Consider the following 27,831-nt stretch of genomic DNA (forward strand, 5'->3'; position numbering starts at 1 on the left):
ATCGACTACTTTGGTCTGAAGGTAGGCTGACGTCACATCCTCTGACGTAGAGAGGACTCATGCACACATGGATGTGCAACAACATGACGTAAAATGCGTCTGAGAGTCCATCCTTATATTTAGAGGGTCTGCAGAGCCCCTCAGGAGGATCGTGAAGGCGGAACCACGACCAGAAGAACTGATCCAGAAAACACACCGGCCCGATCACACCTGTGAAGTCCGAACATCGGATGGCAACAAGGTGCAGATATCTGCTGCACAGGGTGCTGGCTGGAGTCAGAGCTCACACTGTCTGCTGTCACAGCTCAACTTTGACCCCGAGCCAAGGACGTGTTCTGCTGCAGAGACCCCCACTCAGACATGTGAGCTGCTCACACAGTCTGAACAGGACTAAGTCTCACACCACAGGTACTGAACACGACCCACTGATGTGATGATGTCATTACAGTGAGTTACTCTTTACAGATTGTATAGATGAACTTAGCAGGGGTGTGTCCAGACTTTCTTTTGACAGGTGTGGCCCAACTTCTGAAGTCTGTGTGCACATACTCAGGAATGAAGATCCTTTATTAACAGTTTCCATCTCCACTCATCTACTTTGACTGAAAAGGATGGATGTTGTGTTATGATAACATTTAAATTTACATATCCTCCTCTCCCAAATGTGAGCTAACATTAAATTATTTAACCGACCCTCAAGCAACGATTTTGTTCCACAAAGCTTTATAAACTGAATGTGGACCAGTAGTCTTGGTAAATGGACTTGAGCTTTTTCTAGACTACTCAAAGCACTTTTACACCACAGGTCACACCTACACATTCACCATCAGTATGAACTCATCCATTCATACACATTCACACGGTATTAAGTGTCATGCCCAAGGACACATTGGACATGTGGCTGCAGGAGCTGGGGATCGAACCTTCAGGTTTAGAGACGACCCACTCTACCAACTGATCCACAGCCGCCCCAAAAGACTTCAGCAGCTAACTTTACACACTTTATTTAGACTAGTAATGTGGAAGATAATCTTTTAACCTATTGAACAGTCACAAGCTTTCTTCACTGGTCTTGATGTGGGCTCTGTTTGTTTTCCAGGTCCCAGCAGTCTGTCGTTCAGGAGTCACACCTGTGGAGAACTCCGGACACATCATGTGGGGGAGAAAGTCACGCTGTGTGGATGGGTCCAATACCTCAGGTAATGTTTTTATTATTCTGTTTTCTCACTATGATGAGACAATTACATTTTAGACATGAAGTTTTAATACTAACAGGATGCTCCATAGTGTTTATGGTATTTTAATTTGTAGTGTTGTCAGCTGTGTTTCTTTATTGTCCTCTGTTATTGTTTGTCTAGCGTGCATGTTTACCTCTTTCCAGCATCACTCATTATAAAATAATCGTTAAAATCAGTCGGTCCACTGCACGCTGTGTAAGTGTACACTGTGTATATCATTGGAGCATTTTTATTCTTCACCTCCACAGATCGCTGTGTTTTCATTTATTACCTGCTGGTTGTTTTTTTTGCAACCTTATTTTCTTACAGTTTAATGTTTATTTTAATGTTTCTAACTCTTACAGGCAAGATCTGTTTGTCATCCTGCGGGATTTTAGCGGCTTGGCTCAAGTTCTGATTCCTCAGGAAGAAGTAAGAACAACAACAATTGATCACAACATTAAACGATGAAGCTCTCAATAAGCAACATGTGAACTCAAGGTTTTGTTTTCTCTTTCTGCTTTAAGTCGGCCGGATCACACAAAAGTCGTGATCTCACAACTGAGTCTGTCGTCATGGTGACGGGAACAGTCAGACCGCGACCAGCTGGGCAGGAGAACAAGGTTTGTGTTCATTCATGACTCTCTGTCAGAAACCACGCCCTCTTATTTATATTGAGCACATTGAGCACAGATAAACTTTTAAAAGGTTTGAGACATGTTGTGTTGTTTGTCCAGCAGAGGGCAGCACAGAGCTGCAGAACTCTGCTGTTAGTTTTTATGAGAAGGTGTAGGAAAGTAGACGAGTGTGACACCTTGCATGTTTTATAAGTCAACATAAACACAAAGCAGTTTGATGACAGTGTAGAAGTATAAAGGCTGTGGATCAGTGGGTAGATTCTACCTACAGGCAGGTCAGGGGTTCGATCCCCAGCTCCAGCAGCTACATGTCCGATGTGTCCTTGAGCAAGACACTTAACCCCAAGTCGCTCCTGCTGCTTCCTCGTCGGCCAATGAATGTGCTGGCGCAGTGGTTAGTGAGCGCGCCCCAGGTATGGAGGCTATAGTCTTCCAAGCGGGCAGCCCAGGTTTGAATCCAGCCTGTGGCTCCTTTCCCACATGTCATTCTCCACTCTCTCTCTCCCTGATTTCTGACTCTATCCACTGTCCTATCTCTCCATTAAAGGCACAAAAAGCCCAAAATGTGCAGCGCTTTGAGTGGTCAGAAGACATGTACCTTTTATTTCCTGTATTAGTAGTAGAATCCTGATCCCCGCAGGTGAACACAAATCCTCATCACTAGACCATAAAGAAAAGTACAGAGAGATTTCTGCAGAGTTGTTGAAATGTTCTTTTGTTTACTCCTCCCTCCTCTCTCTCTGCTGTGTGCGCACCAACAGGCCATGCCCACAGGAGACATCGAAGTGGTGGCAGAGAGTGTGGAGGTCCTCAACGTGTGCCAGAAGTTACCCTTTGAGATTAAAGACTTTGTCAAGGTGAGTTTCCTTTGGGGAAAGGAGTATGCATCATTTACAAATCTTATGCAATCAGTATCATTCACGGCAATGATGAATGAATGTTTGTTTGTTTTTTCTGAACAGAAATCGGAGTCATTGCGGATGCAGTATCGTTACCTGGACCTCAGGTCCTCTCAGATGCAGCAGAACCTCCGCCTGAGATCTGAGCTGGTGATGAAGATGAGGGAATATCTCTGTAAAGAGCATGGTAAAGACAACAAGGTTATTTTCCCCCTATCAGTAATGATCAAACCTCTCCAGGGCCAGTGGCTGAGTGGAGATTATCCTGAGCGTGACTTTAATGAACTGTTTTCTCGTTTACAGGTTTTGTGGATGTAGAAACTCCAACGCTGTTTAAAAGAACACCAGGGGTAAGAAGGTCTTTACTGTTTTAATGAGCTCAGCTACACAGAGTCACAGAGTAAAATATAAAATAAACAAAATAAATAAAATAAACAAATATGTACAAAAGGTGTAATGTAGGAGCTGTGCAGTGGACTATGAGAAAAAAAATCTTAGTGTGTGTAACTACTCACAGAGTGCAAGTAAGGAAGATACATTTTTAAAGTTTTTTACACATTATTATAATAATAATAATCACTGGACTTTATATAGCGCCTTTCAAGGGACTCAAGGAGGCTTTGCATGGTGTTTGGACCAGACAAAGAACAAAAGAAAAATCAAACTGAGAGGTAGCAAAAGGATGGGAGACCGATGGAGGGAGGTTGTAGGCTGTGGAGAACAGGCGGTGTTTGAGAAGTTTATTGAATGAGTCCAAAGATGACGTGTAGTGAATCTCCCCCCTCAGACATTGACTTAATATGACTTCACCTTACCACAACCACTTTTAGATGTTGTTTTACTCTTAGGTCATTTTTTCAGAATCAACATTGTGAAAGTACTCTATTGAACAGGCAATGTATGGTATATCTTAAATAATCAGGGACACATTGTTCTCTAGCAGCTGAAAACAAACCTTTTAAACCAGACACTGATGTGATCTCTGTTGATTTTCTGTGTTTCAGGGAGCCAAAGAGTTTGTGGTTCCATCCAGAGAGCCGGGCCGGTTTTACTCTCTACCTCAGAGTCCACAGCAGTTTAAACAGCTCCTGATGGTGGCTGGTGTCGACAGGTGAGCACTGGCACTAACAAAAGGAGTAGTAATAATCTGAGTGATGCTTGTGTTGTTATGGCAGGATGGATGTTTTCCTGTCCTGGTTGACCATGCTGTGTAGCTTAGAGTGAATCTTTATGCTTTGCTGTCACTCTTCAGATACTTCCAGATAGCTCGGTGCTACAGAGACGAAGGCTCCAAACCAGACCGGCAGCCGGAGTTCACCCAGGTAACTTCATGTTTCACCCTCCTCCACTCATTAAACCATGGGAATATATATATTACCCTGTTGGCTCTATCTTGATATCTGTCCTCTGATGTTTTACACCCTCTTCTCTTCTCAAATTCAACGATCATTTTAAAATCGTTTCTTGTTCCTGAATGAGTTTTACTCATCTGGTGTAAATGTTTGTCCTCTCGTCGTCTCTCCCAGGTGGACATAGAAATGTCTTTTGTGGAGCAGGCAGGGATCATGTCCATGGTGGAGGGTTTGATCCAGTCCTCCTGGCCCGCAGAGAAAGGTCCCGTAAAGGTTCCTTTTCAAACCATGACTTATGAAGAGGCCATGAGGGACTACGGAGTGGACAAGCCTGATACCAGATTCACTATGAAGGTAACTGCAACATGCAGCATCTTCTTGAGGGAAATGAACTTTGACCTTTTGGGCATTTTAGAATCCTGATTTTAAGCCTCCCAACCTCTGTTTGTAACTGTTTTACATAAGTGTGTTTATTTATTGCAGTTTTGTACTCTCTTAATTATCTTAGTACATTTTAGACTTTTTAAACTGATTGTAGCAGTCTTGTATTATCTGTCTCCTGTTTTTCTTTTTGATTTAATGTCTGTTTTCTTATTATTTCTGTAATGACTCGATGTCATTGTAAATGAGGGTTAACCCTCAATGATCTTTTGAGTATAAATAAAGGTTGAATGAATAATGGTTTTAAGTTATTTACTCCGTTCATCAAAGTTTGATTGAATGTCTTCATGATAGATTAAACTGGGCAGAAACTCACACAAAGCCAGACTAGAGTTCTCAAAACAGGTTATTTAATAAAAGGTGATGTGAGACAGTTTGGAGAATAAATCCACGGGGAGTGGTTTGAAATCTGAGGCTAACAACAGGCTTCAAAAAGAGAGTTAAACTAAAGGGAACTTTAAAATGTTTGTTTGACTAGTGTGAGTGCTCTGTACCGTTCTTAAGCACAGTGCATGTACCCGGCCCTGGCATGATTTGAAGAAGTGCGCTTCGGCACGAGCACAAACACGCGAACACAATGTGGATGTGATGTAGGAATTTTAACCAGATTATACAAACTGCAAATATTCTGATTCCAGTTTTTATCATCTTTGTGTTAGATATTGGATATCATCACATGTCTGTCACTCTGTCTTAATCCCGCCCTCTTCTTCTTCTTCTTCTCTGTCTGTCTGTCTGTCCAGCTGATGGACCTCAGTGACGTCTTCTCTTCTACAGACGTTGAATTCCTCAGATCGGCTCTCAGCCAATCAGAAGGCTCTGTTCAGGCCGTCTGCGTCCCCAGTGGAGCGGTAAGCATGAAACCTTTCTCACCAAAGCAGCCTGTGCTGACGTAGTGAAGTACTTCACCAGATAATAAATGTTTCTCTTTGAGTAAACGTCTGAGGAGAAGCTGAGCCCATCACTTGGTGAATGATGTTTTCTTCTCGTGTTTGACTTCAGAAACTTTTGGCTGGGAAAGATTTGGAAACCCTCAAACAAACGGCAAAGACTCAGTTTGGTCAGGTACATCTAGTTATCCTCTTTTTCTCTTCACTTCTATAGTTCTAACATTTTTTACACCATTTCATGTAATGTCTGTTTCTAATCATTTGTTCTCATAATAAAAAAATATGATAATAGGTACAAGGAATAAGATTAAAAAAGGAACAAATCAGGATAATAATATAACAAGACACAGACATAGTTTCACTTTCACTTGACTTCATGTAACACTCATTGTTATATCTATATTATATTATCATATTATATATATTTTATTATTACAAAAAAAATACTTTTTTAAAGTGCCTGTGAAATGTAAAATATGTTTTCCCGGTTTCAGCGTTCCTATTAAATATTAATTTATCTGCCAAATCTATTTAGATAAAGACTTATCAGAGTATTTAAACATCATAATATCTGTATTTCCTCTTCCTTTAAAACATTTCAAATGTTTGATGACTCATCCTGCACTCAGGGACGTTAACTCATTTTCAACCAATTATAAAACTTTGTCAAAGCTAACAATCCAATCAAATCCATCCCAACTACATTATGTCCCGCCTTCTGTCTTTTGATTGGATCTTTCCCATTTCAGCTGAAAATACACCACAACACTGCAGTTAGTTACTCTTGATGTTCTGCTTCATGGAGACTTCAAGAGCACAAAGATGAAAACATTACTCAGAGACGTCTGTCAACGTCACAAAACATCTTTAGGTGTTAATACTTTTTAGCTTAAAGGCAGGGTTGGTAATTTTCAAAAACTAGCATGATTTTGAAAGTAGCATTCCCTCAGTGCGCCGTCTGCACCCCCTCTCCCCTGTGCTCCCTCTAAAGCCACGCCCCCTCACTTACATGCACGAGCGCCATTGGTCCAGAAGCGGACCTCAACTCATGCTTTGAGTGTGCACTAGTGCACGAAAGGTGTAGAGAACAAGCAGGGAGACAGGAAGGCGTGTGATTGGTTCATCAGATTGGTACCTCGTGGCAGACATTGGTCAAAGTTTTTACAGACTTACAAACTGATACAGATGATGGATTTTCTTTGTTCCTTTTTCAGAGAACATGAGTTATTAATTTCTGTCAGGACCTAAAGACAATTTCAACCAAAATCTTTTTTAAAAAAAAGGAGATCTGGAGAAAAATACCAACCCTGCCTTTAACCCCCCAAAATTGTGTCTCCATCTTTGGGATTGTGTTATGTGTGTCACATTTCTGAGCCCAGTCCTCTATTCAAACGTAAAATTAACTAAACTACTCTGTCAGTAGCAGGGAATTGTTTTTGTTTCATGTTTTATTGTAAAAGTGCAGTATTATTTTATCCATCCACATATTCTCACTGTGTTTATTTTCGTCTAAAGGAGCTTAGTGTGGTGCTGGTCAAAGCAGACGGGACATTGAAGTCTCCTCTTAAAAAGCTGCTGTCTGCCTCGACCACAGACGAGCTGCTGCAGAGGACTGCAGCCAGCCCAGGAGACCTGCTGCTGGTAGCAGCTGGTTCCCTTCACACCGTGGTAAGACACAGACATTATGTTAGTGTGGTGGAATTTCTGTAGTTATTTAGATTATAATGTACAGATGTCATTAGGTTTATTTACTGTTCTCTAATGTCAGTCAGACCTGACAGAGTTCAGTTGTTATTAGAACACCAAGTACAGCTTAGAGAGTGTCAACTGTTCTTCCTGATATCTGTAAGGATGTTTGGTAGACTTGTTGTCTGCTCCAGTGTTATAGACGTCACAGTTTAGTCTAGGTGAGTCAATGTGACCCTGATAATGATAATGTCTTTTAGGATATATGCGATGCCTTTCAAAGAGTTCTGCAAATGTGATTGAGCAAGACACGGGAACAGAAGTGTGATGTTGAATCATGTCTCCTCGACGAGTATTCATCTGATGTATAAACTTTCATCAACGTAAGCCATCTGAGTCAACTGAGTCTTATTGTGTCAAGTCTTAGTCATTTCTTCAACAGTAAGACCGAAACATCAAAGTGAATGTAATGTTTTTTATTATTTATTCATTCCTTGTTTTGTCTCTCCATCTTTATCCTGTCAGCGGCCGTTGCTGGGGAGTCTCCGCCTGCAGTGTGCACAGCTGCTGGAGTCTCGCGGCGTTTCAGTCCGTGACCCCTTGGCTTTTCACTTCCTGTGGGTTGTGGACTTTCCTCTGTTCTTGCCAAAAGAAAACGAGCCAGAGCAGCTGGAGTCAGCCCATCACCCGTTTACCGCTCCTCTGCCGGAGGACGCACAGTTACTCTACACAGAGCCTCACAAGGTAGTCAAACACGCCCTGATCACACACCTGCACAAAACACCTGAAGAACCCATTTAGTAAATAATAATCCTTCATCATGTGTGATCCGTTTAATCTTCTGGGCTGTATTCCGTCTTGCCAGGTGCGCGGTCAGCACTACGACCTGGTGTTGAACGGCTGTGAGATAGGAGGAGGATCCATCCGCATCCATAAGGCCTCAGAGCAGCTTCATGTCCTGAAGAATATCCTCAGAGTCAGTTGTTTTTTCATATTTTATCAGTGTGTGTTTTTACATTTGGAATAACTTGAACAAATTGCTGATCATCACAGTGTTTGATTATTTTGTTTCTGCTGCAGGAGGATCCCAGTCTTCTCTCTCACCTGCTCCAGGCTCTTGATTTTGGAGCACCACCACATGGAGGCATAGCTCTGGGTAAGGTCAACTCTGCAGCTGACCACAGCATGCAGCTCACTTTCAGAATTACTTTATTTCTAAATTTGGTATGTGACATGTCATTAGAATGAGCTGCGACTTAGTTATCGAAAATGTTGACAAAGACGGTCTAGGATTAGATAATAACACAAATAACAGAAGTTAGACTTTTATGTCCAAGTGGGAAACGTGCCTTAGACTTCACAATTTTCTGATACAATAAGAAATATCAGTCACTTATCTTACCACATGGCCTTTAGTGACCACCTCAACCAACACAGCATTAACCTCTTCAACAGACCCAGGCTCTGTTCATGTGACCTTCCAGGTAGTGACTGACTGATATACTACCTGTTCTACTACATGGCCTCCTAATGGCCTCCACAACCCAAGCATGTAGACTGATGGGCAGCGAGATCCAGCACATCATCGGGGTTATCATGACATGAAAACAGATGAACCTATTGCTCGTCTGATTTGTTATCTCGTAAAACATTTTCCTCACGAGCTTATGGTCTCAATTTATAGTTTCAAGTCCTCTTCAACGCAGCATGATGTTCATTTTGTAAGTTATGTTCCCACATAAATCAAAGAGATGATAAAGCAGGGTATGCTTTAGGACATGGCTACCTGTGATGCCTACCATGATGACCATGATGACCTGTCAACCAGGATAGAAACCTAACGATGCATATCAATTCTTTCATCCAAATATGGCCACTTGTAAAAAAGAGAAGCAAGAGTGAAGTCCAAAGACTCAACTTGAGGATTTGAAAGTGGGATTTGACGTTGATTTGATGACATCTACTTCTTCTCTAGACATTCTAGGATTTGATGTCAGGGATGAAGTAGCTCTCATGCACTGAGCAGAGCAAACATACTGTAAATCAAAGGTTAAGATATGTAGTTAGACTAGGGATAAGCACAGTTCTTATGCTTTAAAGTTTGAATGATTTTGTATTTATTCACACGTTTCCTGCTCACTTCTCTTCAAGGTTTGGACCGGCTGGTCTCCATCATGGTCGGCGCTTCCAGCATCCGTGATGTCATCGCCTTCCCCAAGTCCTTCCGAGGTCACGACCTCATGAGCTGTGCCCCTGACTTTGTATCAGAGGAGGATCTTAAGTCTTACCACATCTCGGTCAAATGGCCGACTGAGCGAGAAGGAGGAGGAGGAGGAGGAGGAGGAGGAGAGGGGAAGTGAGGGGGTAGAGAGGGGCGTGATACACCAGTGGACGGGATGTTGCCTTCACAGACCTCTGTAACCCAGACGACTTTAGAAAGATTGTGAAGATGAAGTGACAGATGAGCAGAGTAGCAGCAGGCGGTCTATGAAGAGATCTGCCAGCTGGCCTGCGCATGTGAGTAGGAGAAGAGGAAGTGAAGAGGAGGTGGTGTTGTGGCTGCAGAATAGAAATATAAAGACTGTTATGTCTGTGTTCAGTTACTGAACTCATGATATTATACAACCCTTTCTTAATACTTTCAAACTTTATTTTAAAGATGAATGATGTCATGGATTTATTGACATTTCAAAGACTCACATCTATACAGACTCTCTGTCAATAAAATGATCATTTTGTTTTGGTTTGAGTGACATGTCATCCAAACTTTGTTCCAGTCTGTGTATTCTTGATCAGAATAAAATTCAGGAGAATCACTTCAGACCTGTCACTTATTGTACTGAAAACAAAGCTTATCTTCAGGGGGATCTTTCATAAGTACAGCCATTAGAAGCAGTATTGTTCTGCATATTCAAGTATTTTTGTTCTGGGTAAACACTTTCTGAAGGGGAAGTTGACCCCAAATAATGATTAGGCACCCTTCAGGGTCTACAATGCCTCGCATCCAATGACAGTCGGGAATGGCTCCAGCCCGCCTACAACCACGAAAACAGAACAAGTGGTATAGATAATGGATCGATGGATGAACTACCTCTACTGTTCTGCTGCATTCAGGTGCTGCTCAGGTGGTCTGAAGTTTCCGAGCTGGGATGTCGTTCTTCTGACTTCAGTGTGTTCAAGTGATTTCAGTTCAGAAAGTCTGAATGTTGTAAAAACTCTCCAACAGCGTTAATGCTACGAAGAATATCTGTGGAATGAAACTGATAAATGTTATATTATATATGAAAAAGTATGTTAACGTTAACAAAACATATTTTGCCCCCCTTTGTTCTGACGATTCTTACATCAAGTCGGCAAGTCGGGCACCTCATTCTTTTTCAAGATTCCAAGTTGTTGTTCCGACTGGAGCAGGCATTTTACAACTTGGAAACTTGTTTTTCCGACGTGTCTGACACCACATGAATGCACCATTATTTTAGCCACGTGTATACCGAATGCTGACAAATAAATATAATGATTGGCCACCCTAAAAATCCTATTTGCCCTGCCAGAGGCGGGACTGAAACATTGGGTCTTTTATTTTAGATTGTAAATAAATCTTTGCATGTCTACTCATCACTGTCTTAATTGTGATGTACAAACTGGCAAAGTGATGGGACCAAAACACTGCAAGTTAGACAGTGCAAGAGTTTGAATGCACTTTTATAAGTACTTTAAATTGTGACTTTAAACATGAATCTTCTCTTTTCATCATTAAAAAATTAAGCACATTTTTTTCCATTATCTCATGTTATAAAAGTTGATATGATTGGTGAGGTTAGAAAGGGTAAATAATTTATATTTATTTGTGTGTGTTGCAGTGTTAATCTTCACACCATTTTCTAATTTAGTCATAGTCTCCTGATGAAAATGTCCTTTATATTGAGTCAGATATTAGTCATTTGTTATTGATTTAATTTAGTCAATTAGTCACTGACTAAAATTACACATCATTTTAGTTGAAAAAAATAGAAGATATGTTCGTCAACAAAATCAGACTCAAGCTTTTATTTTGATTATCAGAAGCTCCAGGGGGCGGGGCTTCACGGACCTGCAGGTGAGAGGCTGCACATTGTTGCACTCACCACACACACACACACACACACACACACACACACACACCTTTGATGAAGTCTGCTATAGTTTACAATGATTTTAGAACAGCTGAGGGGGGTACGTGATAATCCTCACTTGTAATGTAGTTTTTGTTTTCGTCACATTTTCGTCAATTAGATGATGAAGTAATATTATTTATCAAATCATCAAATAGCAGAGTTTCGTCTCGTCATCGTCATAGTTGACTAATTTAAAAAGACCTTCGTCAACGAATATTTTCGTCATTTATTTCGTTGACGAGATTTACACTGGTGTGTGTGTTTGTGCACTCATCATACTTCAGGCCACCCCTGCATAAGCAAGTGCCCACCACAGTCCAAAAAGTCTGGACGCACCCCTGCTTCAGGGGCTCCCTAGAATACAATGAAAGAGATCCTTAATTAAAGTGTGATTGTATTCATGAGTAATTGTTGTATAAAGTTTAAGTACAAATAATTTCCACAGACTGGACAGAAAGGCTGGACCATCTCTAAGAAGAGCTACATCATTTTGAAATCATTTCATCATAAGTGGGGATTTGTCTTGACAGGTTCCTTTGTTCCTTTATAATTGCATTTGAGTCCTATGTATAAAATATTGTTATACTAATTTAATGGATTAGATTTGTAAAAAGATTTGTATTTTTTTTCCGGATATAAAAATGAAGGAACACAAAAACAACCAATCAGAAAGCATGACGTAAACAGTGTTAACCCGGAAGAGAAGTGTGCCAGCCTGTGACCTCTGCTGTGTACGTATCGCGTTAGAAAGGAAAGATGACTGAACAGAGATGTGATTGTTCCGCTTTGCCCTCGACAGCAGTGAACACTTTGCTTTTTTCAACGAGTTAACAGCGACAACAAGGACCAGAGCCTCCGACATGTCTTTAGAAACAGTCTGTAAGTCGCTGTGTTTCCATGGTTTTCTCGCAGGATGCTAAACGACTCTACCACTAATATAACATTAGCTTCAACATATAACGGTATCTTATCTCTTTAGTTTTTTTTGCGTGCACCTTTTTGTTGCTCTCGCTTTGCCGTGTGTTGTTCCTGATAATCCTCTAAAACGTAGACAGTAATGGCTCCGATGGGCATCCGGCTGTCTCCGCTCGGTGTGGCGGTGTTCTGCCTGCTGGGAGTCGGTGTCATCTACCACCTGTACTCAGGAGTCATCTCCAGCCGCCTGGCTGCTTTCAGAGCAGACTCCTCTTTCCTCGTCAGGTCAGACCCTCTCATATTAACGTAACTATTATATAATCTAACATTATGTTACCTGTGCTAGTGTTTGCACTGAAACTGTATCTTACCTGTTTCTATGTTTAACACAAGTCCATAACTAGTGGTGACTAAACTCTTAAATGTATGTATGAATGGATGAGTTAATACTGATGGACTCTTTACTCAGCAGCCTCTACCATCAGTGTGTGAATGTGTATGAATGGATGAGTTAACACTGATGGACTCTTTACTCAGCAGCCTCTACCATCAGTGTGTGAATGTGTATGAATGGATGAGTTAATACTGATGGACTCTTTACACAGCAGCCTCTACCATCAGTGTGTGAGTGTGTATGAATGGATGAGTTAATACTGATGGACTCTTTACCCAGCAGCCTCTACCATCAGTGTGTGAATGTGTATGAATGGATGAGTTAATACTGATGGACTCTTTACTCAGCAGCCTCTACCATCAGTGTGTGAGTGTGTATGAATGGATGAGTTAATACTGATGGACTCTTTACTCAGCAGCCTCTACCATCAGTGTGTGAATGTGTATGAATGGATGAGTTAATACTGATGGACTCTTTACTCAGCAGCCTCTACCATCAGTGTGTGAATGTGTATGAATGGATGAGTTAACACTGATGGACTCTTTACTCAGCAGCCTCTACCATCAGTGTGTGAATGTGTATGAATGGATGAGTTAATACTGATGGACTCTTTACTCAGCAGCCTCTACCATCAGTGTCTTAGTGTGTATGAATGGATGAGTTAATACTGATGGACTCTTTACTCAGCAGCCTCTACCATCAGTGTGTGAATGTGTATGAATGGATGAGTTAACACTGATGGACTCTTTACTCAGCAGCCTCTACCATCAGTGTGTGAATGTGTATGAATGGATGAGTTAATACTGATGGACTCTTTACTCAGCAGCCTCTACCATCAGTGTGTTAGTGTGTATGAATGGATGAGTTAATACTGATGGACTCTTTACACAGCAGCCTCTACCATCAGTGTGTGAATGTGTATGAATGGATGAGTTAATACTGATGGACTCTTTACACAGCAGCCTCTACCATCAGTGTGTGAATGTGTATGAATGGATGAGTTAATACTGATGGACTCTTTACTCAGCAGCCTCTACCATCAGTGTGTGACTGTGTATGAATGGATGAGTTAATACTGATGGACTCTTTACACAGCAGCCTCTACCATCAATGTGTGAGTGTGTATGAATGGATGAGTTAATACTGATGGACTCTTTACACAGCAGCATCTACCATCAGTGTGTGAGTGTGTATGAATGGATGAGTTAATACTGATGGACTCTTTACACAGCAGCCTCTACCATCAGTGTGTGAGTGTGTATGAATGGATGAGTTAATACTGATGGACTCTTTACACAGCAGCCTCTACCATCAGTGTGTGAATGTGTATGAATGGATGAGTTAATACTGATGGACTCTTTACTCAGCAGCCTCTACCATCAGTGTGTGAATGTGTATGAATGGATGAGTTAATACTGATGGACTCTTTACTCAGCAGCCTCTACCATCAGTGTGTGAATGTGTATGAATGGATGAGTTAATACTGATGGACTCTTTACACAGCAGCCTCTACCATCAGTGTGTGAGTGTGTATGAATGGATGAGTTAATACTGATGGACTCTTTACACAGCAGCCTCTACCATCAGTGTGTGAGTGTGTATGAATGGATGAGTTAATACTGATGGAGTCTTTACTCAGCAGCCTCTACCATCAGTGTGTGAATGTGTATGAATGGATGAGTTAATACTGATGGACTCTTTACTCAGCAGCCTCTACCATCAGTGTGTTAGTGTGTATGAATGGATGAGTTAATACTGATGGACTCTTTACACAGCAGCCTCTACCATCAGTGTGTGAATGTGTATGAATGGATGAGTTAATACTGATGGACTCTTTACACAGCAGCCTCTACCATCAGTGTGTGAATGTGTATGAATGGATGAGTTAATACTGATGGACTCTTTACTCAGCAGCCTCTACCATCAGTGTGTGAGTGTGTATGAATGGATGAGTTAATACTGATGGACTCTTTACTCAGCAGCCTCTACCATCAGTGTGTGAGTGTGTATGAATGGATGAGTTAATACTGATGGAGTCTTTACTCAGCAGCCTCTACCATCAGTGTGTGAATGTGTATGAATGGATGAGTTAATACTGATGGACTCTTTACTCAGCAGCCTCTACCATCAGTGTGTGACTGTGTATGAATGGATGAGTTAATACTGATGGACTCTTTACACAGCAGCCTCTACCATCATTGTGTGAGTGTGTATGAATGGATGAGTTAATACTGATGGACTCTTTACACAGCAGCCTCTACCATCAGTGTGTGAGTGTGTATGAATGGATGAGTTAATACTGATGGACTCTTTACACAGCAGCCTCTACCATCAGTGTGTGAGTGTGTATGAATGGATGAGTTAATACTGATGGACTCTTTACACAGCAGCCTCTACCATCAGTGTGTGAATGTGTATGAATGGATGAGTTAATACTGATGGACTCTTTACTCAGCAGCCTCTACCATCAGTGTGTGAGTGTGTATGAATGGATGAGTTAATACTGATGGAATCTTTACTCAGCAGCCTCTACCATCAGTGTGTGAGTGTGTATGAATGGATGAGTTAATACTGATGGAGTCTTTACTCAGCAGCCTCTACCATCAGTGTGTGAATGTGTATGAATGGATGAGTTAATACTGATGGACTCTTTACTCAGCAGCCTCTACCATCAGTGTGTGACTGTGTATGAATGGATGAGTTAATACTGATGGACTCTTTACACAGCAGCCTCTACCATCAATGTGAGTGTGTATGAATGGATGAGTTAATACTGATGGACTCTTTACACAGCAGCATCTACCATCAGTGTGTGAGTGTGTATGAATGGATGAGTTAATACTGATGGACTCTTTACACAGCAGCCTCTACCATCAGTGTGTGAGTGTGTATGAATGGATGAGTTAATACTGATGGACTCTTTACACAGCAGCCTCTACCATCAGTGTGTGAATGTGTATGAATGGATGAGTTAACACTGATGGACTCTTTACTCAGCAGCCTCTACCATCAGTGTGTGAATGTGTATGAATGGATGAGTTAATACTGATGGACTCTTTACACAGCAGCCTCTACCATCAGTGTGTGAGTGTGTATGAATGGATGAGTTAATACTGATGGACTCTTTACTCAGCAGCCTCTACCATCAGTGTGTGAGTGTGTATGAATGGATGAGTTAATACTGATGGACTCTTTACTCAGCAGCCTCTACCATCAGTGTGTGAGTGTGTATGAATGGATGAGTTAATACTGATGGATTCTTTACTCAGCAGCCTCTACCATCAGTGTGTGAGTGTGTATGAATGGATGAGTTAATACTGATGGACTCTTTACACAGCAGCCTCTACCATCAATGTGTGAGTGTGTATGAATGGATGAGTTAATACTGATGGACTCTTTACACAGCAGCATCTACCATCAGTGTGTGAGTGTGTATGAATGGATGAGTTAATACTGATGGACTCTTTACACAGCAGCCTCTACCATCAGTGTGTGAGTGTGTATGAATGGATGAGTTAATACTGATGGACTCTTTACACAGCAGCCTCTACCATCAGTGTGTGAATGTGTATGAATGGATGAGTTAATACTGATGGACTCTTTACTCAGCAGCCTCTACCATCAGTGTGTGAATGTGTATGAATGGATGAGTTAATACTGATGGACTCTTTACTCAGCAGCCTCTACCATCAGTGTGTGAATGTGTATGAATGGATGAGTTAATACTGATGGACTCTTTACACAGCAGCCTCTACCATCAGTGTGTGAGTGTGTATGAATGGATGAGTTAATACTGATGGACTCTTTACTCAGCAGCCTCTACCATCAGTGTGTGAGTGTGTATGAATGGATGAGTTAATACTGATGGACTCTTTACTCAGCAGCCTCTACCATCAGTGTGTGAGTGTGTATGAATGGATGAGTTAATACTGATGGAGTCTTTACTCAGCAGCCTCTACCATCAGTGTGTGAATGTGTATGAATGGATGAGTTAATACTGATGGACTCTTTACTCAGCAGCCTCTACCATCAGTGTGTGACTGTGTATGAATGGATGAGTTAATACTGATGGACTCTTTACACAGCAGCCTCTACCATCAGTGTGTGAGTGTGTATGAATGGATGAGTTAATACTGATGGACTCTTTACACAGCAGCCTCTACCATCAGTGTGTGAGTGTGTATGAATGGATGAGTTAATACTGATGGACTCTTTACACAGCAGCCTCTACCATCAGTGTGTGAGTGTGTATGAATGGATGAGTTAATACTGATGGACTCTTTACACAGCAGCCTCTACCATCAGTGTGTGAATGTGTATGAATGGATGAGTTAATACTGATGGACTCTTTACTCAGCAGCCTCTACCATCAGTGTGTGAATGTGTATGAATGGATGAGTTAATACTGATGGACTCTTTACACAGCAGCCTCTACCATCAGTGTGTGAATGTGTATGAATGGATGAGTTAATACTGATGGACTCTTTACACAGCAGCCTCTACCATCAGTGTGTGAGTGTGTATGAATGGATGAGTTAATACTGATGGACTCTTTACACAGCAGCCTCTACCATCAGTGTGTGAGTGTGTATGAATGGATGAGTTAATACTGATGGACTCTTTACTCAGCAGCCTCTACCATCAGTGTGTGAATGTGTAGGTGTGACATGCGGTGTAAAAGCCATTTAAAGTCCATCTACCTTTTACGAAATGTTTCACAAATATTTTTTTAAATGATCAATCCAGCAGAGGATGAACAACCTCTGTTATAAACAGTGTCATGTAAGACTTGCAGACTTAGTTAGTGTGTACTAGGGCTGGGAATCTTTGGGTGTCTCACGATTGTATTTTGAGTCACATCAGTCTCATTCAATAAATCCTCGGGGCTGTTTCTGAAAGATCCCATGAACCCTGAGCTGTTGAGCTTTTCCACTTTCATCAGAACTGACGTGAAGGAAGAAAAAAAGCTTTAAACATTCAGTTTTGATGCAAACTCATGATTCATCTTGATACTTTGAATATCTTTTCTGTCTTTTCTACACCTTTGCACATTTATATATGTTCCTAAAATGAATCTTTGTGTTTCTACATATTACAGTATAAATGTATCTCAGAGTAATCTTTGAGTGTTTTTATGGTATGGCTTTGTCATTACACTTCACCTCCCTTCTGAATGAGCCCGTGACAAATACTTGAATCTTGATGTTTGTTTTGCGTTTGTCCCTGCAGACAGAAGAGGACCGTGGACCTGAGGGACCTGCTGGCTGTCTGTGTGGAGGCTGCAGTATTAGGCGGTAAAGAGGTAAAACACACAGCTCATTAAACAAATATTAACAAGGCTTCATTAGTAGTTCTGTTTATAAAGCTCCTAATGCCTCAGTGTATTTGTCTTGTTTGATGGTGGTTTATAAATTAGAGGTATTAGAGAACCTGACAGTGATGACCTGTTTAAAATCACCGGGCTGAAGGAGGGTGTTGTAAGATGTATATTTTCATAAAATGAAATCACAAAACATGTTGACCTTCAAGACTTGTACATAGATTTTTATCCTGGAGATAATTGTTGTGGAAACAGGAATGTGTCTACGTGCTTCGACTCAACTGAGTCTTCATCATGATGACACAACTTGATCTGTTTGAGATACTTCATCAGAGTGCCTCACACTTTCAGTTTGGATTGACATTTCTACACAATGAACTTTGTTTGTAATCAGGACAGTCGTTTATTTATAAGTCATGTGACCTCTCTCCCCTATCCTTAAAGATCACCTGATTCCTCTGTATTTATTTCACCCAGTGCAGCACTCCCTTCAACCCTTTCCCTTAGATGAAGTTATTTTTTTGAGTAATGTTTGTACAGAAATCCAAAGTGTGTATTTATGTGTCCTTCTTGTGTGGTGGTCGAGCTTCAGGATAAACTCAACTGAAGGATGTGAATGTGTTTTTTCTGCCTAGGTGAAGACTGTGCGTGAGGAAAACAACCTGAACGAGAAGTCGAAGGGCGAGACGAGGGAGGGAGCCAGCGAGCCTCTGACTTTGGGAGACCTGCAGTCCCACAGAAAAATGTTCAACCTCATAAAGAACACATTCCCTGAAATCACGGTGAGCCATCCACTCACTCAGAATGATTTCTAAGATGAACATTTCAAACTCTCTCAACTGAAAACTGTCATGAAGAAGCATTTAAGGCCTCTCAGGGCGACTGCTTCTGGGCTGCATGAGTTATTGTCTTAGCATCGAAAATGCAACGTGGACATGTGCAATAGTGACATTGCAGGATGAGGATAAAAACTTAACTTGAACTAGTGCTGTCAATCGATTACATTTTTTAATCACGTTGAGCACAAATTCAAATACTTGTATTTACTTTTTTTTTAATTCCATGACACTTCCATGTGCAACATTGAAATCCAAACAAAGCTGCAAAACAGTCCAAAACAGCTGATTTGGGATTGTGGCAGATCTGATTTAAAACGTGGCCCAGGTCACCCCATGGATCCGCCCCTGCTGTCCAGTCAGAATTATGAGCCCATCCAGCTCATCTCCAGCTCCACTACACGTACAGAGGTGTGTGTTCTGGATGCTAACACAGGATCACTCAGACAACTATGTTAGCACGTTGCACAATTTCAGCCACATGTTGCCACACACCCAACCGGAGCACATAAGCGTGTGTTTAGCAATTACTGCCAGAGAATTGAAGACAATGAATGGCTTATTTAGTGCAACAGAAGGAGCCTCTTATAGTTTTTAAGTCATAAGTCTCTTTCTAATGCATAAGCTACATCCCCTACATGCTGTGAGTGTGAAAGACTCGATCAGGAGATGTGACCTGAGGTGAGCAGACAGAAGTTTCATCACAGGGGAATGTTTGTCGATGACGCTGATTATTTAACCGGTTTATACCCAGCACAAAGAGACCGGAGGCTGCAGCTCTGTCCATAATTCACCAATGATCTCTCTGGTTAACTTACAGACAAAGAAGCAAAGTCAGATGATTAATGTGCATAAAACATAAGGTCTCTAGATACCTTAGATGTTACCGTCACATAGAAATTTGTGACTGAGTTTTTAAAGCTGTACCATCTCAGCCGAGCTCTTTATGTCCAATTAAAATGCTGTCAGAGATGGCTGACATTAAGATAAAACAAATACGACACACAGCTCACAACCCTTACTGGGCAGGAAAATACGTCCTTCTGCAAGAGCTCCGTTTACCCCGTATACACTGTAACTTTGAAATCTGGCAAAATTTGTCATAAACACTTCAGAAAGCGATGGTAACTCACACAAATGCTACTGGTTTGTGTTGGCTGAAAGAGTTAACAGGAGCTGAACTGGGTGCTCACGGATGTTTGAGATTACTGGATGAATGTTAAGTTGACGTAAAGACACACACTTATTAAGTCAATCATCTGCTTGATAATGGCAGAACAAACACACACAACCACCCCCCACACACACACACACACACACACTTAAGACAATGCAACAAAAAACCTCTGGGCGGGGCGCTAATAGCCTAGAGGTTATGTCGCCCGCCCCATTGTGCAGAGGCTATAGTCCTCCAAATCTGACCTCGGCCCTTTGCTCCATGTCATCCCCCTCTCTCTCTCCTCCCAACATTTCCTGTCTCTCTTCAGCCGTCCTGTCTAATAATGGGAAAAAAGGCCGAAGTATAAATCTCTAAGCATGTTCAAAATTCTCTGATTTGAAAAGTTTTTTTTTTCTAGATTTTTTAAAGAAACTCTAAAAAATGGTTGTTTTAATTGACTTGTATTGTTCTTGTCTAGTCTTCTGACTACTCAAAGTGCTTTTCACACCGCCTGTATTCACACCACATTCACACACTGATGGTGGAGGCTGCTATGTAAAGTGTCCATCAGAATTCACCAATATCTTTCATTACAGTCACACATCGCTGACGCAGCAGCAGGAGCATTTTGGCTTTCAGTTTCTTGCACTTGAACAATGTGACTGAGGATCTGGGTTTCACAAACGACTGTACCACTGAGCCACAGCTGCACATCATTTGTAAAAGCTATTCTCACTTGGTCTTACACTCAGAATGTTTTTTACACTGGTGTTGACATCATGTTTCTGCAATCCCACAAATGATTGAGGTATAGATGTTAATGTTGTGACAGGCTCAACAGCACCATTAGATTTAAGTTAAGACCAAAAATGTTTTTTTGCACCTCTTCGCAACCTGTTTAAAGTTCAAAATACGCCCATGACAAAGGACTATTTATTGTGTTTGCATGTGTTGGCTCTCAGGTGAACAGTGAGGAGCATGACAACGTGGTGGATAAGGTGACCTGGAGTCGAGACATCCCAGCGGACATACTAGACAAGATAGAGGGCGGCAAGGAAGCTACTCCTGAGAGCATCACTGTGTGGATCGACCCTCTGGATGCTACGCAAGAGTATACAGGTGTGCATGTTACTGAGTTACAGGATACTGTTTGAAGATACACTGGACAGTATTATGTCCACCTCTCCCTGAGAGAAACATTATACTGCTCTCTAGAATCAGACTGAGGCCTGCAAACAAAACATGAAAGCAGGAGGTAAGTGTGTCCACTTCAGCTGTTTGGATTCTTTGGATAAAAAACAATTTTCACTCCAGATTTTTTTTTCTGATTCTGTAATTGAAGTAATTAAATCATTTTGATCCCAATGATTGAATATTCCTGCAGGGAAAAAATAAATTCCTCAAAAATAAATTCAAAGCAGAGAATTTTCAGTAAATGTAAAACATAGCCAGAGGGTTAGTTGCTGAACATTTTGTCTTAGGTGTCATTGTGTGTGTGTGTCCATTATCAGCAGACGGCTGACTTAAGTATATATCCTTGTTTGCTGCAATGGCAACTTAACATTGATCAGTGAGCTCCCAGTTCAGCTCCTGTTAACTCTGTAACCAGTAGCATTAAACCATCTCTTTCTCCTTTTCTCTGGAGTGTTAATGGTACATTTTCCAGATTGCAAAGACACAGTGTATATGAGGTAAACTGAGTATTTACAGAAGGATGCACAGTAAAGGTTGTGAGCTGTAAAAGGACTATTCTGTAATACCTCACTTTAAGTGTGTGAATCAGGCTCTTCAGAATGCATATTAATAATATACAGAGTATTCTGTTTAGTTTAGTAAGGCAAGTTTGGGTCCATCAAAGGAGCAAAATAAAAAATGAGACGATGAATCTATTAGTGCTATCAGTGAATGTTTAAAGTCTTCAACCTAAAGAAAGAATCTGACTTTTACTAACTTTTTTATCACCCTCAAGTGTTCTGGAAAAATCCAAAAATACTCAAGCTCCAAACAATTTTACAAACTCTTGTTGAATTGGTAGTCACAAAGGATTTGGAACAAAGCACATGTATATTGAGTAATGTTGTTCTACTGTTCTGTCTGGTAGAATCTATCTATCTATCTTCCTTGTTCATGTGTATGTATTTAACACCAAAGAAGCAGGAGTTAAATGTGCTCGTTCAAACCCTTGTTTCAGTGTTATTTATCAAGACGCTGAGCATAAAGAAAGGCATTCATCTCCACCGGTCTCCTGTTCCCACCCATATCCTGTGACCTCTTTGTACATCTCTCCATGTATCTTCAGGCTCGTCTCTTCTTTGTTTTCTGATTGGTTCTTTCTTTCGACTGGGCCCGCCCTCTTTACCTGCTCCTCTTTCTCTCTCCATAGAAAATCTGGTGAAGTTTGTGACTACAATGGTGTGTGTTGCTGTGGATGGTAAACCAAAGATTGGGGTGATACACCAGCCGTTCTCTGGGTTCACAGGTAAACATGTGTTCTGTGTGTTAAACCATAAAGCCTCCAGACATGAAATCACATTTTTACTGACATCTTTAGAGAACCCTCATACAGAGAAATCTTTCTTTTTTGTTGCAGCTAAAGGATCAAAGTTCTTGTCTTTTTTTTAAAGAACTAAAACTTTATCTGTAAGAGGAATTGTAGGAGAGATTTGCTTTTAAGAGTTTTAAAAGTTAAAACGTTGGTCGTTATATTTGACCTTTTCCTCTGTTAACCCTTTAAGACCTTTGTCTCTCTGCCCCCAGCCTGGGCACTTGTAGGTGAGGGGTCAAACATGCGTGCTCGGTCCTCCTACAGTATCAGCCCTCCAAAGGTGATCGTTTCACGCTCCCACTCTGGAAAAGTCAAAAGTTATATCCAGGATGCTTTTGGAAACAGCACCACGGTGATACCAGCTGGTGGAGCAGGTGGGTGGAGTTAAAAAAGACTTTCTATATCCAGTAAGAAAGTTAACATTACAGCCTGCTTACATAAAGCCTGCTAAAGTCTGTCGCTGTAAACGGGGCCAAACATGTGTAAAACGATGTTATCAGACAGTCTACTGTTTTCTCCTCCTTGTCTTTATACTCGAACGTCCCCACAATGCAGATTTGAATGACGCCTGTGCTTCCTCAAACTACAGCCTCTCCTCACGACTCGTCATGATAAAGTAATCTGACACCTGTGTTGTCAGCTATCACTAACTTTAGCGCAAAGTTATTGAATATTAACTCAAGGGGAGGGGTGTCCTTTTCCCAGTACGTGGACTCACTTACACAAACAAAAACAATTCAGAGAGACACATGGAGGTAAATCTGCTGAGCTCCTGTAAAGCTGACTGGCTCTTCAGTTAAAAAAACAAAAAGAGCAGTCAGGTGCAAACTTCTCTCTGTAAAAGAAAAACATGGAGGTTCATGTAAACACTATCTCATTCCCATTGACCTGTGCTCTTCTCTCTCACTTAGGATATAAGGTCCTGTCACTTCTGGAGATGCCTATAAGTGATGCAACTTCTACAGACCAGGCAGATGTTTACATCCACATCACCTTCATTAAGAAATGGGACATCTGTGCTGGTGCAGCACTCCTCAACGCACTGGGTAATGTAACAAAGGTTATACTTCACTGTGTGCTTTCCTTTTTAAATATTCACTTTTTGGCTGCTTTTGAAACATTCAATTTAAAGGAGCAATATGTAGGGTGCAACACTGCCCCCTAGAGGTTGACCTTGGAGCAGAGTTGAAGTCTATTCTACATTTAAAGAAAATCACTTTTAGCTTTTCACTATGAAATGGGTTTGAATGATGAGCGGCTAACAATGAGGTGTTTTCACTATGATTCTAGGAGGCAGCATGACGACCCTAAAGGGAGAAGACATCGACTACAGTGATACACCTCTGAACAAAGGAGGACTCGTGGCCAGTGTCGGTGTGGACCATAAGGCTGTGCTGGAGAGATTACCAAACTGGGACCCTGAAAAGCACTGAGAAACACAAAGCCATTAGTAGACGGGTCACAGTGTGGTAAAGACAACAGAAGTCTGCATGATTTCATTTCCTGGTGACACCAAAACCTCCACACTTCAGATGGATCTGAGTCACTGTCCCTTACAGAGACCACAAAGACTGTGTGGCTAACCAGGCTCTGAATACACACGTCTAGACATGTGTACATAGTAAGGAGAAATGCTCCATCATGCATAAACACACAAACACATGCTCACAGTGATTACAAGAGAACTACTACCTGAGTCCCTTCACCTTCAGAAAACAGGATGAATCCACTGTGAAGAAATCTGAGGAGCACAATGCTGAACTGTACAACAAAATCATGGAGTGACCGATCTCCTCGTCTTTCATCTTCTTAAAGCCCGACTCCATCACAAGCTCTTCCAGAGGAAATACAAGAACAAGGTACACCGTGTTTTTCCAGACAGGCTGAGAGTCATTGAACATCTGCCTCGTTTGGTCTCAGCAGCCGGTGTAACATGGTCTTACATGCAAAAAAAAAAACAATAACCCTGTTTACCAGCACCAGTAAAACCACCTCAGTTTACTCCACACCGTCTTCAGGTTTTCATCTGAAGTGGATTAGAGATTCATGTTTTTATTAATTTAACTTTGACAGATCAATAAACTGAATCTTTGTCATTATTCAGATAAAACCAGCTCAAACTAGAACGCTTTCCCAACAACCCATTTTTACCTGAAAGCAGTGCCTGCTGGGTAAGGAGATCAACGTGCTCTGACCAAACCAGAAGTTCGTTAGAGGGAAACACAAACATTGATCTGCTTACATTGTCTTAAGTTTATCCAACTCAAAAAACTACAATATGAAGTTCTAAAGAAGTAGTCCAAAGTGTTTGGCAAGAGGTCTGCTTTACTAAAGTACATTTTTTTCTTAACTATGTTGCGGCCATGTGAAGCAAAATAAAAAGTGTTTCTTCAAAATTAATAAAAGTGAAATGATTAAAGGGAAGATGAAGGAAAAGTCCACTTTTTAAATCTTTCATCTCTCTTCCCTGAGACTCATTTTTGTCCCGTTTAAAACTTTTCAGTGTGTGGAGTTGCTGTGATTGGTGCTTCCCTTACTCTTCTGTTATAAGAGGTCGTAAACACACAGACATGATAACTCCAGGGTGAGCCCATCACAATCAGGTGAAGTCAGAATCATTCAAAACCCGTCTGTCTGATGGTGGTTTTCTTCTGTAACGTGTTGTAAATATGACGTTCACAGCTGTCACCTCTCTGCTACTGACAGTGCTCATGGTTAATGATGGAGAAAGAGCTAACATGTTCACTGATGTGCTCCTGGATCTGCCATCTCATAACTCATGACTTTATAACTAAACTCTAAGTCTGCCAATGTGCAGTACAGGAGAAGGTAAAGAAGTGTGTATCGTCAGTGTTTCATCACCAAGAAGACGACAGAAGTTTAAAAGACTTACAGCTTGGAAAGAGTCACATTGAAGACTGTCTGCAATGAGAAACTCCCTGAGACTATTTCTGTGAATGAATATTGTGCCGTGCTTCATCCAGACTCATTTAAACTTTGGTACCAGTCACATTTTGTTGGAGAAGAAGTGTACTTGTATTTGCATGGTTTTGAATATTCATTCGTCTTTGCTCCTCTTAACATTTCTCAATCTGTGCGGATGATATTCCTCGCTTGATTAACCTGTTTCTGTCTTTTTAAAGGAACATTTCCACAGACAACAGCTGTTATGACTACAGTCTGGGTTTTCTTGTTGATGTGAAGCCATGTCTGATGGTAAAGAAAAAACTACACCAGCATAATGTGAGCTCTTGTCCCTGTATGAAGAAGATACAGTTAAAGTGTGTTTCATGTTTGCTTTTGTGTCATTGATAAGTGTGTGTATAGATATATAAAAACCTGTGTGTGTGGTGTCTGGATGACATGCTGCTGGTATACTGAGAGCACAGCTTGACTCAGAGGAAGTACAGGTAACAGCGTTCAGTCTGCTGGAGGTTGGATCTCTGTGTGCTACATTTCTGTTTGATGATCTGAGTGCCTTTAATCTGAACAACATAGTCACAGGATGGTAGTGTTAGCCACAACACTTAGCAGGGTTTCTGGTGTTGCTATGGTAACACAGTGATTGCTATGCAGGGGTATAACTGATGTTTTGTTATGATACATAAAAGAGAACGGGTGGAGGGAAAGAAAACAGCATTTTATCACGTAGGTGTCTGTTTATAGGTCTAATGCATGTGTGAAGAAGTTCTATAAAACGTTTTGTTTCTCAACAGAAAGATGTGTGAAGTCTCAAACATTTTCTATAGCTTGATGCTAAATCTGTGAGGTACTTTTTTTAATATACATCGTTGTCAACCGGTGGTGCAAAGATGGTCGGCCTGACAACAGATTCAGGTCAGGTTGTTAAAGGGGGCACAATGTATTCTTCTCTTCACCCCTGGAGACTGATGTTTCTGCAATAAAACCGAATAATGAGCAGAGTCAACTTCACTTCCTGTTTCAGTAACCTGCAGTGAGACACACCTATGTGTTCCAGGTAAGTTTAGATACAGTCATGAAACCTGTGACGAGCAGTCTACCTTCCATTCCTCTCATATTGGTGTTTTTAAGTTCCTCATACTTTTCCACTTTCAACCAGGTATACACTAAACACAAGTTTAACCCTTTCAGACATTTATTTGAACAATGAGATTTGGAGATATTTCCTCTGCGTCAGTCCTTTCCTGCTGCTTTTCCAGGTACCTCTGCAGCTGTGAAAAGAAACAAGATGATCAAACATATGATTGTGCATTTGGAAGATGGGTAAAAGGTAAAAAAAAAAAAAAGGATATGATCTGACTTTTTTTTTCTATTTTACATTGTTATTACTGGATCACTCCAGGGTCGAGGACTCGTTGGATATGGAGAAAAAAAATCAGTTGCACACTGAAAATGACTTTACTGTCACTTTATTGTGGGTAAACAATGTTTCCTCTGTAGCATAATCACATAGGCATACACAGGTGTCTTAACAACAAATAGTCACATGATCAATCTTGACAATATTGATTATTCAAGGTCATAAAATTACGGAAGAGGATTAGGGCCAATGAAAAAAAAAATTCAGATTTTTTTTTAAATTCTGACTTTAATCTCTTTTTTAAAAAAAAATAAAAAATCAGAACCAAATTTGTTTTTTTTCAGTGGCCCTAATCCTCCTCCATATAAAATCAAACAAGAACCATAGCGTGTATTAAAACAACATTATGTAACTTATACCATCCACATAGTAAATCATAAAGCATATTTACAAATACAAAACATATCTACAAGAACAGGACTAAATCATGTCAAATAAGCTAACTGAATAAAATGAGCTGAATGCAAAATATATATATATATATACACACAGTACTGTGCAAAAGTTTTAGGCAGGTATGAAAAAATGCTGTAAACTAAGAATGCTTTCAAAAATGGAAGTGTTAATAGTTTATTTTCATCAATTAACAAAATGCAGTGAATGAACAGAAGAGAAATCTAAATCAAATCAATATTTGGTGTGACCACCCTTTGCCTTCAAGACAGCATCAATTCTTCTAGGTACACTTGCACACAGTTTTTGAAGGAACTCAGCTGGTAGGTTGTTCCAAACATCTTGGAGAACTAACCACAGATCTTCTGTGGATGTAGGCTTCCTCAAATCCTTCTGTCTCTTCATGTAATCCCAGACACACTCGCTGATGTTGAGATCAGGGCTCTGTGGGGGCCATGCCATCACTTCCAGGACTTCTTGTTCTTCTTTACGCTGAAGATAGTTCTTAATGACCTTGGCTGTATGTTTGGGGTCGTTGTCCTGCTGCAGATTAAATTTGGGGCCAATTATACGCCTCCCTGACGGTATTGCATGATGGATAAGTATCTGCCTGTATTTCTCAGCATTGAGGATACCATTAATCCTGACCA

At 40.9% G+C, this 27,831-nt stretch overlaps 2 protein-coding genes across 2 annotated transcripts; both read left to right on the plus strand.

The window, feature by feature from the left end:
* Positions 1-83: 83 nt before the first annotated feature.
* Positions 84-9,944, plus strand: dars2 (aspartyl-tRNA synthetase 2, mitochondrial). The gene is made up of 17 exons (XM_061043857.1): positions 84-408; positions 1,100-1,199; positions 1,583-1,649; positions 1,745-1,840; positions 2,617-2,712; positions 2,818-2,941; positions 3,058-3,104; positions 3,759-3,865; positions 4,007-4,076; positions 4,281-4,460; positions 5,291-5,398; positions 5,550-5,612; positions 6,953-7,105; positions 7,649-7,867; positions 7,989-8,099; positions 8,204-8,279; positions 9,275-9,944. Exons 1-17 carry the CDS (start codon positions 231-233, stop codon positions 9,481-9,483), a joined length of 2,004 nt encoding a protein of 667 aa, XP_060899840.1. The 5' UTR covers positions 84-230; the 3' UTR covers positions 9,484-9,944.
* Positions 9,945-11,977: 2,033 nt separating this feature from the next.
* On the plus strand, positions 11,978-26,374 carry bpnt2 (3'(2'), 5'-bisphosphate nucleotidase 2). The gene is made up of 8 exons (XM_061043875.1): positions 11,978-12,477; positions 17,816-17,888; positions 18,542-18,688; positions 20,864-21,020; positions 22,285-22,380; positions 22,659-22,820; positions 23,358-23,492; positions 23,737-26,374. The coding sequence occupies exons 1-8, from the start codon at positions 12,335-12,337 to the stop codon at positions 23,877-23,879; spliced, it is 1,056 nt and encodes a 351-aa protein (XP_060899858.1). The 5' UTR covers positions 11,978-12,334; the 3' UTR covers positions 23,880-26,374.
* The last annotated feature ends 1,457 nt before the right edge of the window (positions 26,375-27,831 follow it).

This window comes from Labrus mixtus, chromosome 8, assembly GCF_963584025.1.
Source record: "Labrus mixtus chromosome 8, fLabMix1.1, whole genome shotgun sequence".
NCBI classification, from domain to species: domain Eukaryota; kingdom Metazoa; phylum Chordata; class Actinopteri; order Labriformes; family Labridae; genus Labrus; species Labrus mixtus.

Coding starts and splice junctions, on each gene's coding strand:
- dars2 (XM_061043857.1), top strand. CDS start 231: ATGGCAACAAGGTGCAGATATCTGCTGCACAGGGTGCTGGCTGGAGTC. Junction 2,713..2,817: donor AGATTAAAGACTTTGTCAAG/GTGAGTTTCCTT, acceptor TTTTCTGAACAG/AAATCGGAGTCATTGCGGAT. Junction 4,077..4,280: donor GGCAGCCGGAGTTCACCCAG/GTAACTTCATGT, acceptor CGTCTCTCCCAG/GTGGACATAGAAATGTCTTT.
- bpnt2 (XM_061043875.1), top strand. CDS start 12,335: ATGGCTCCGATGGGCATCCGGCTGTCTCCGCTCGGTGTGGCGGTGTTC. Junction 18,689..20,863: donor ACACATTCCCTGAAATCACG/GTGAGCCATCCA, acceptor GTTGGCTCTCAG/GTGAACAGTGAGGAGCATGA. Junction 23,493..23,736: donor AGCACTCCTCAACGCACTGG/GTAATGTAACAA, acceptor CTATGATTCTAG/GAGGCAGCATGACGACCCTA.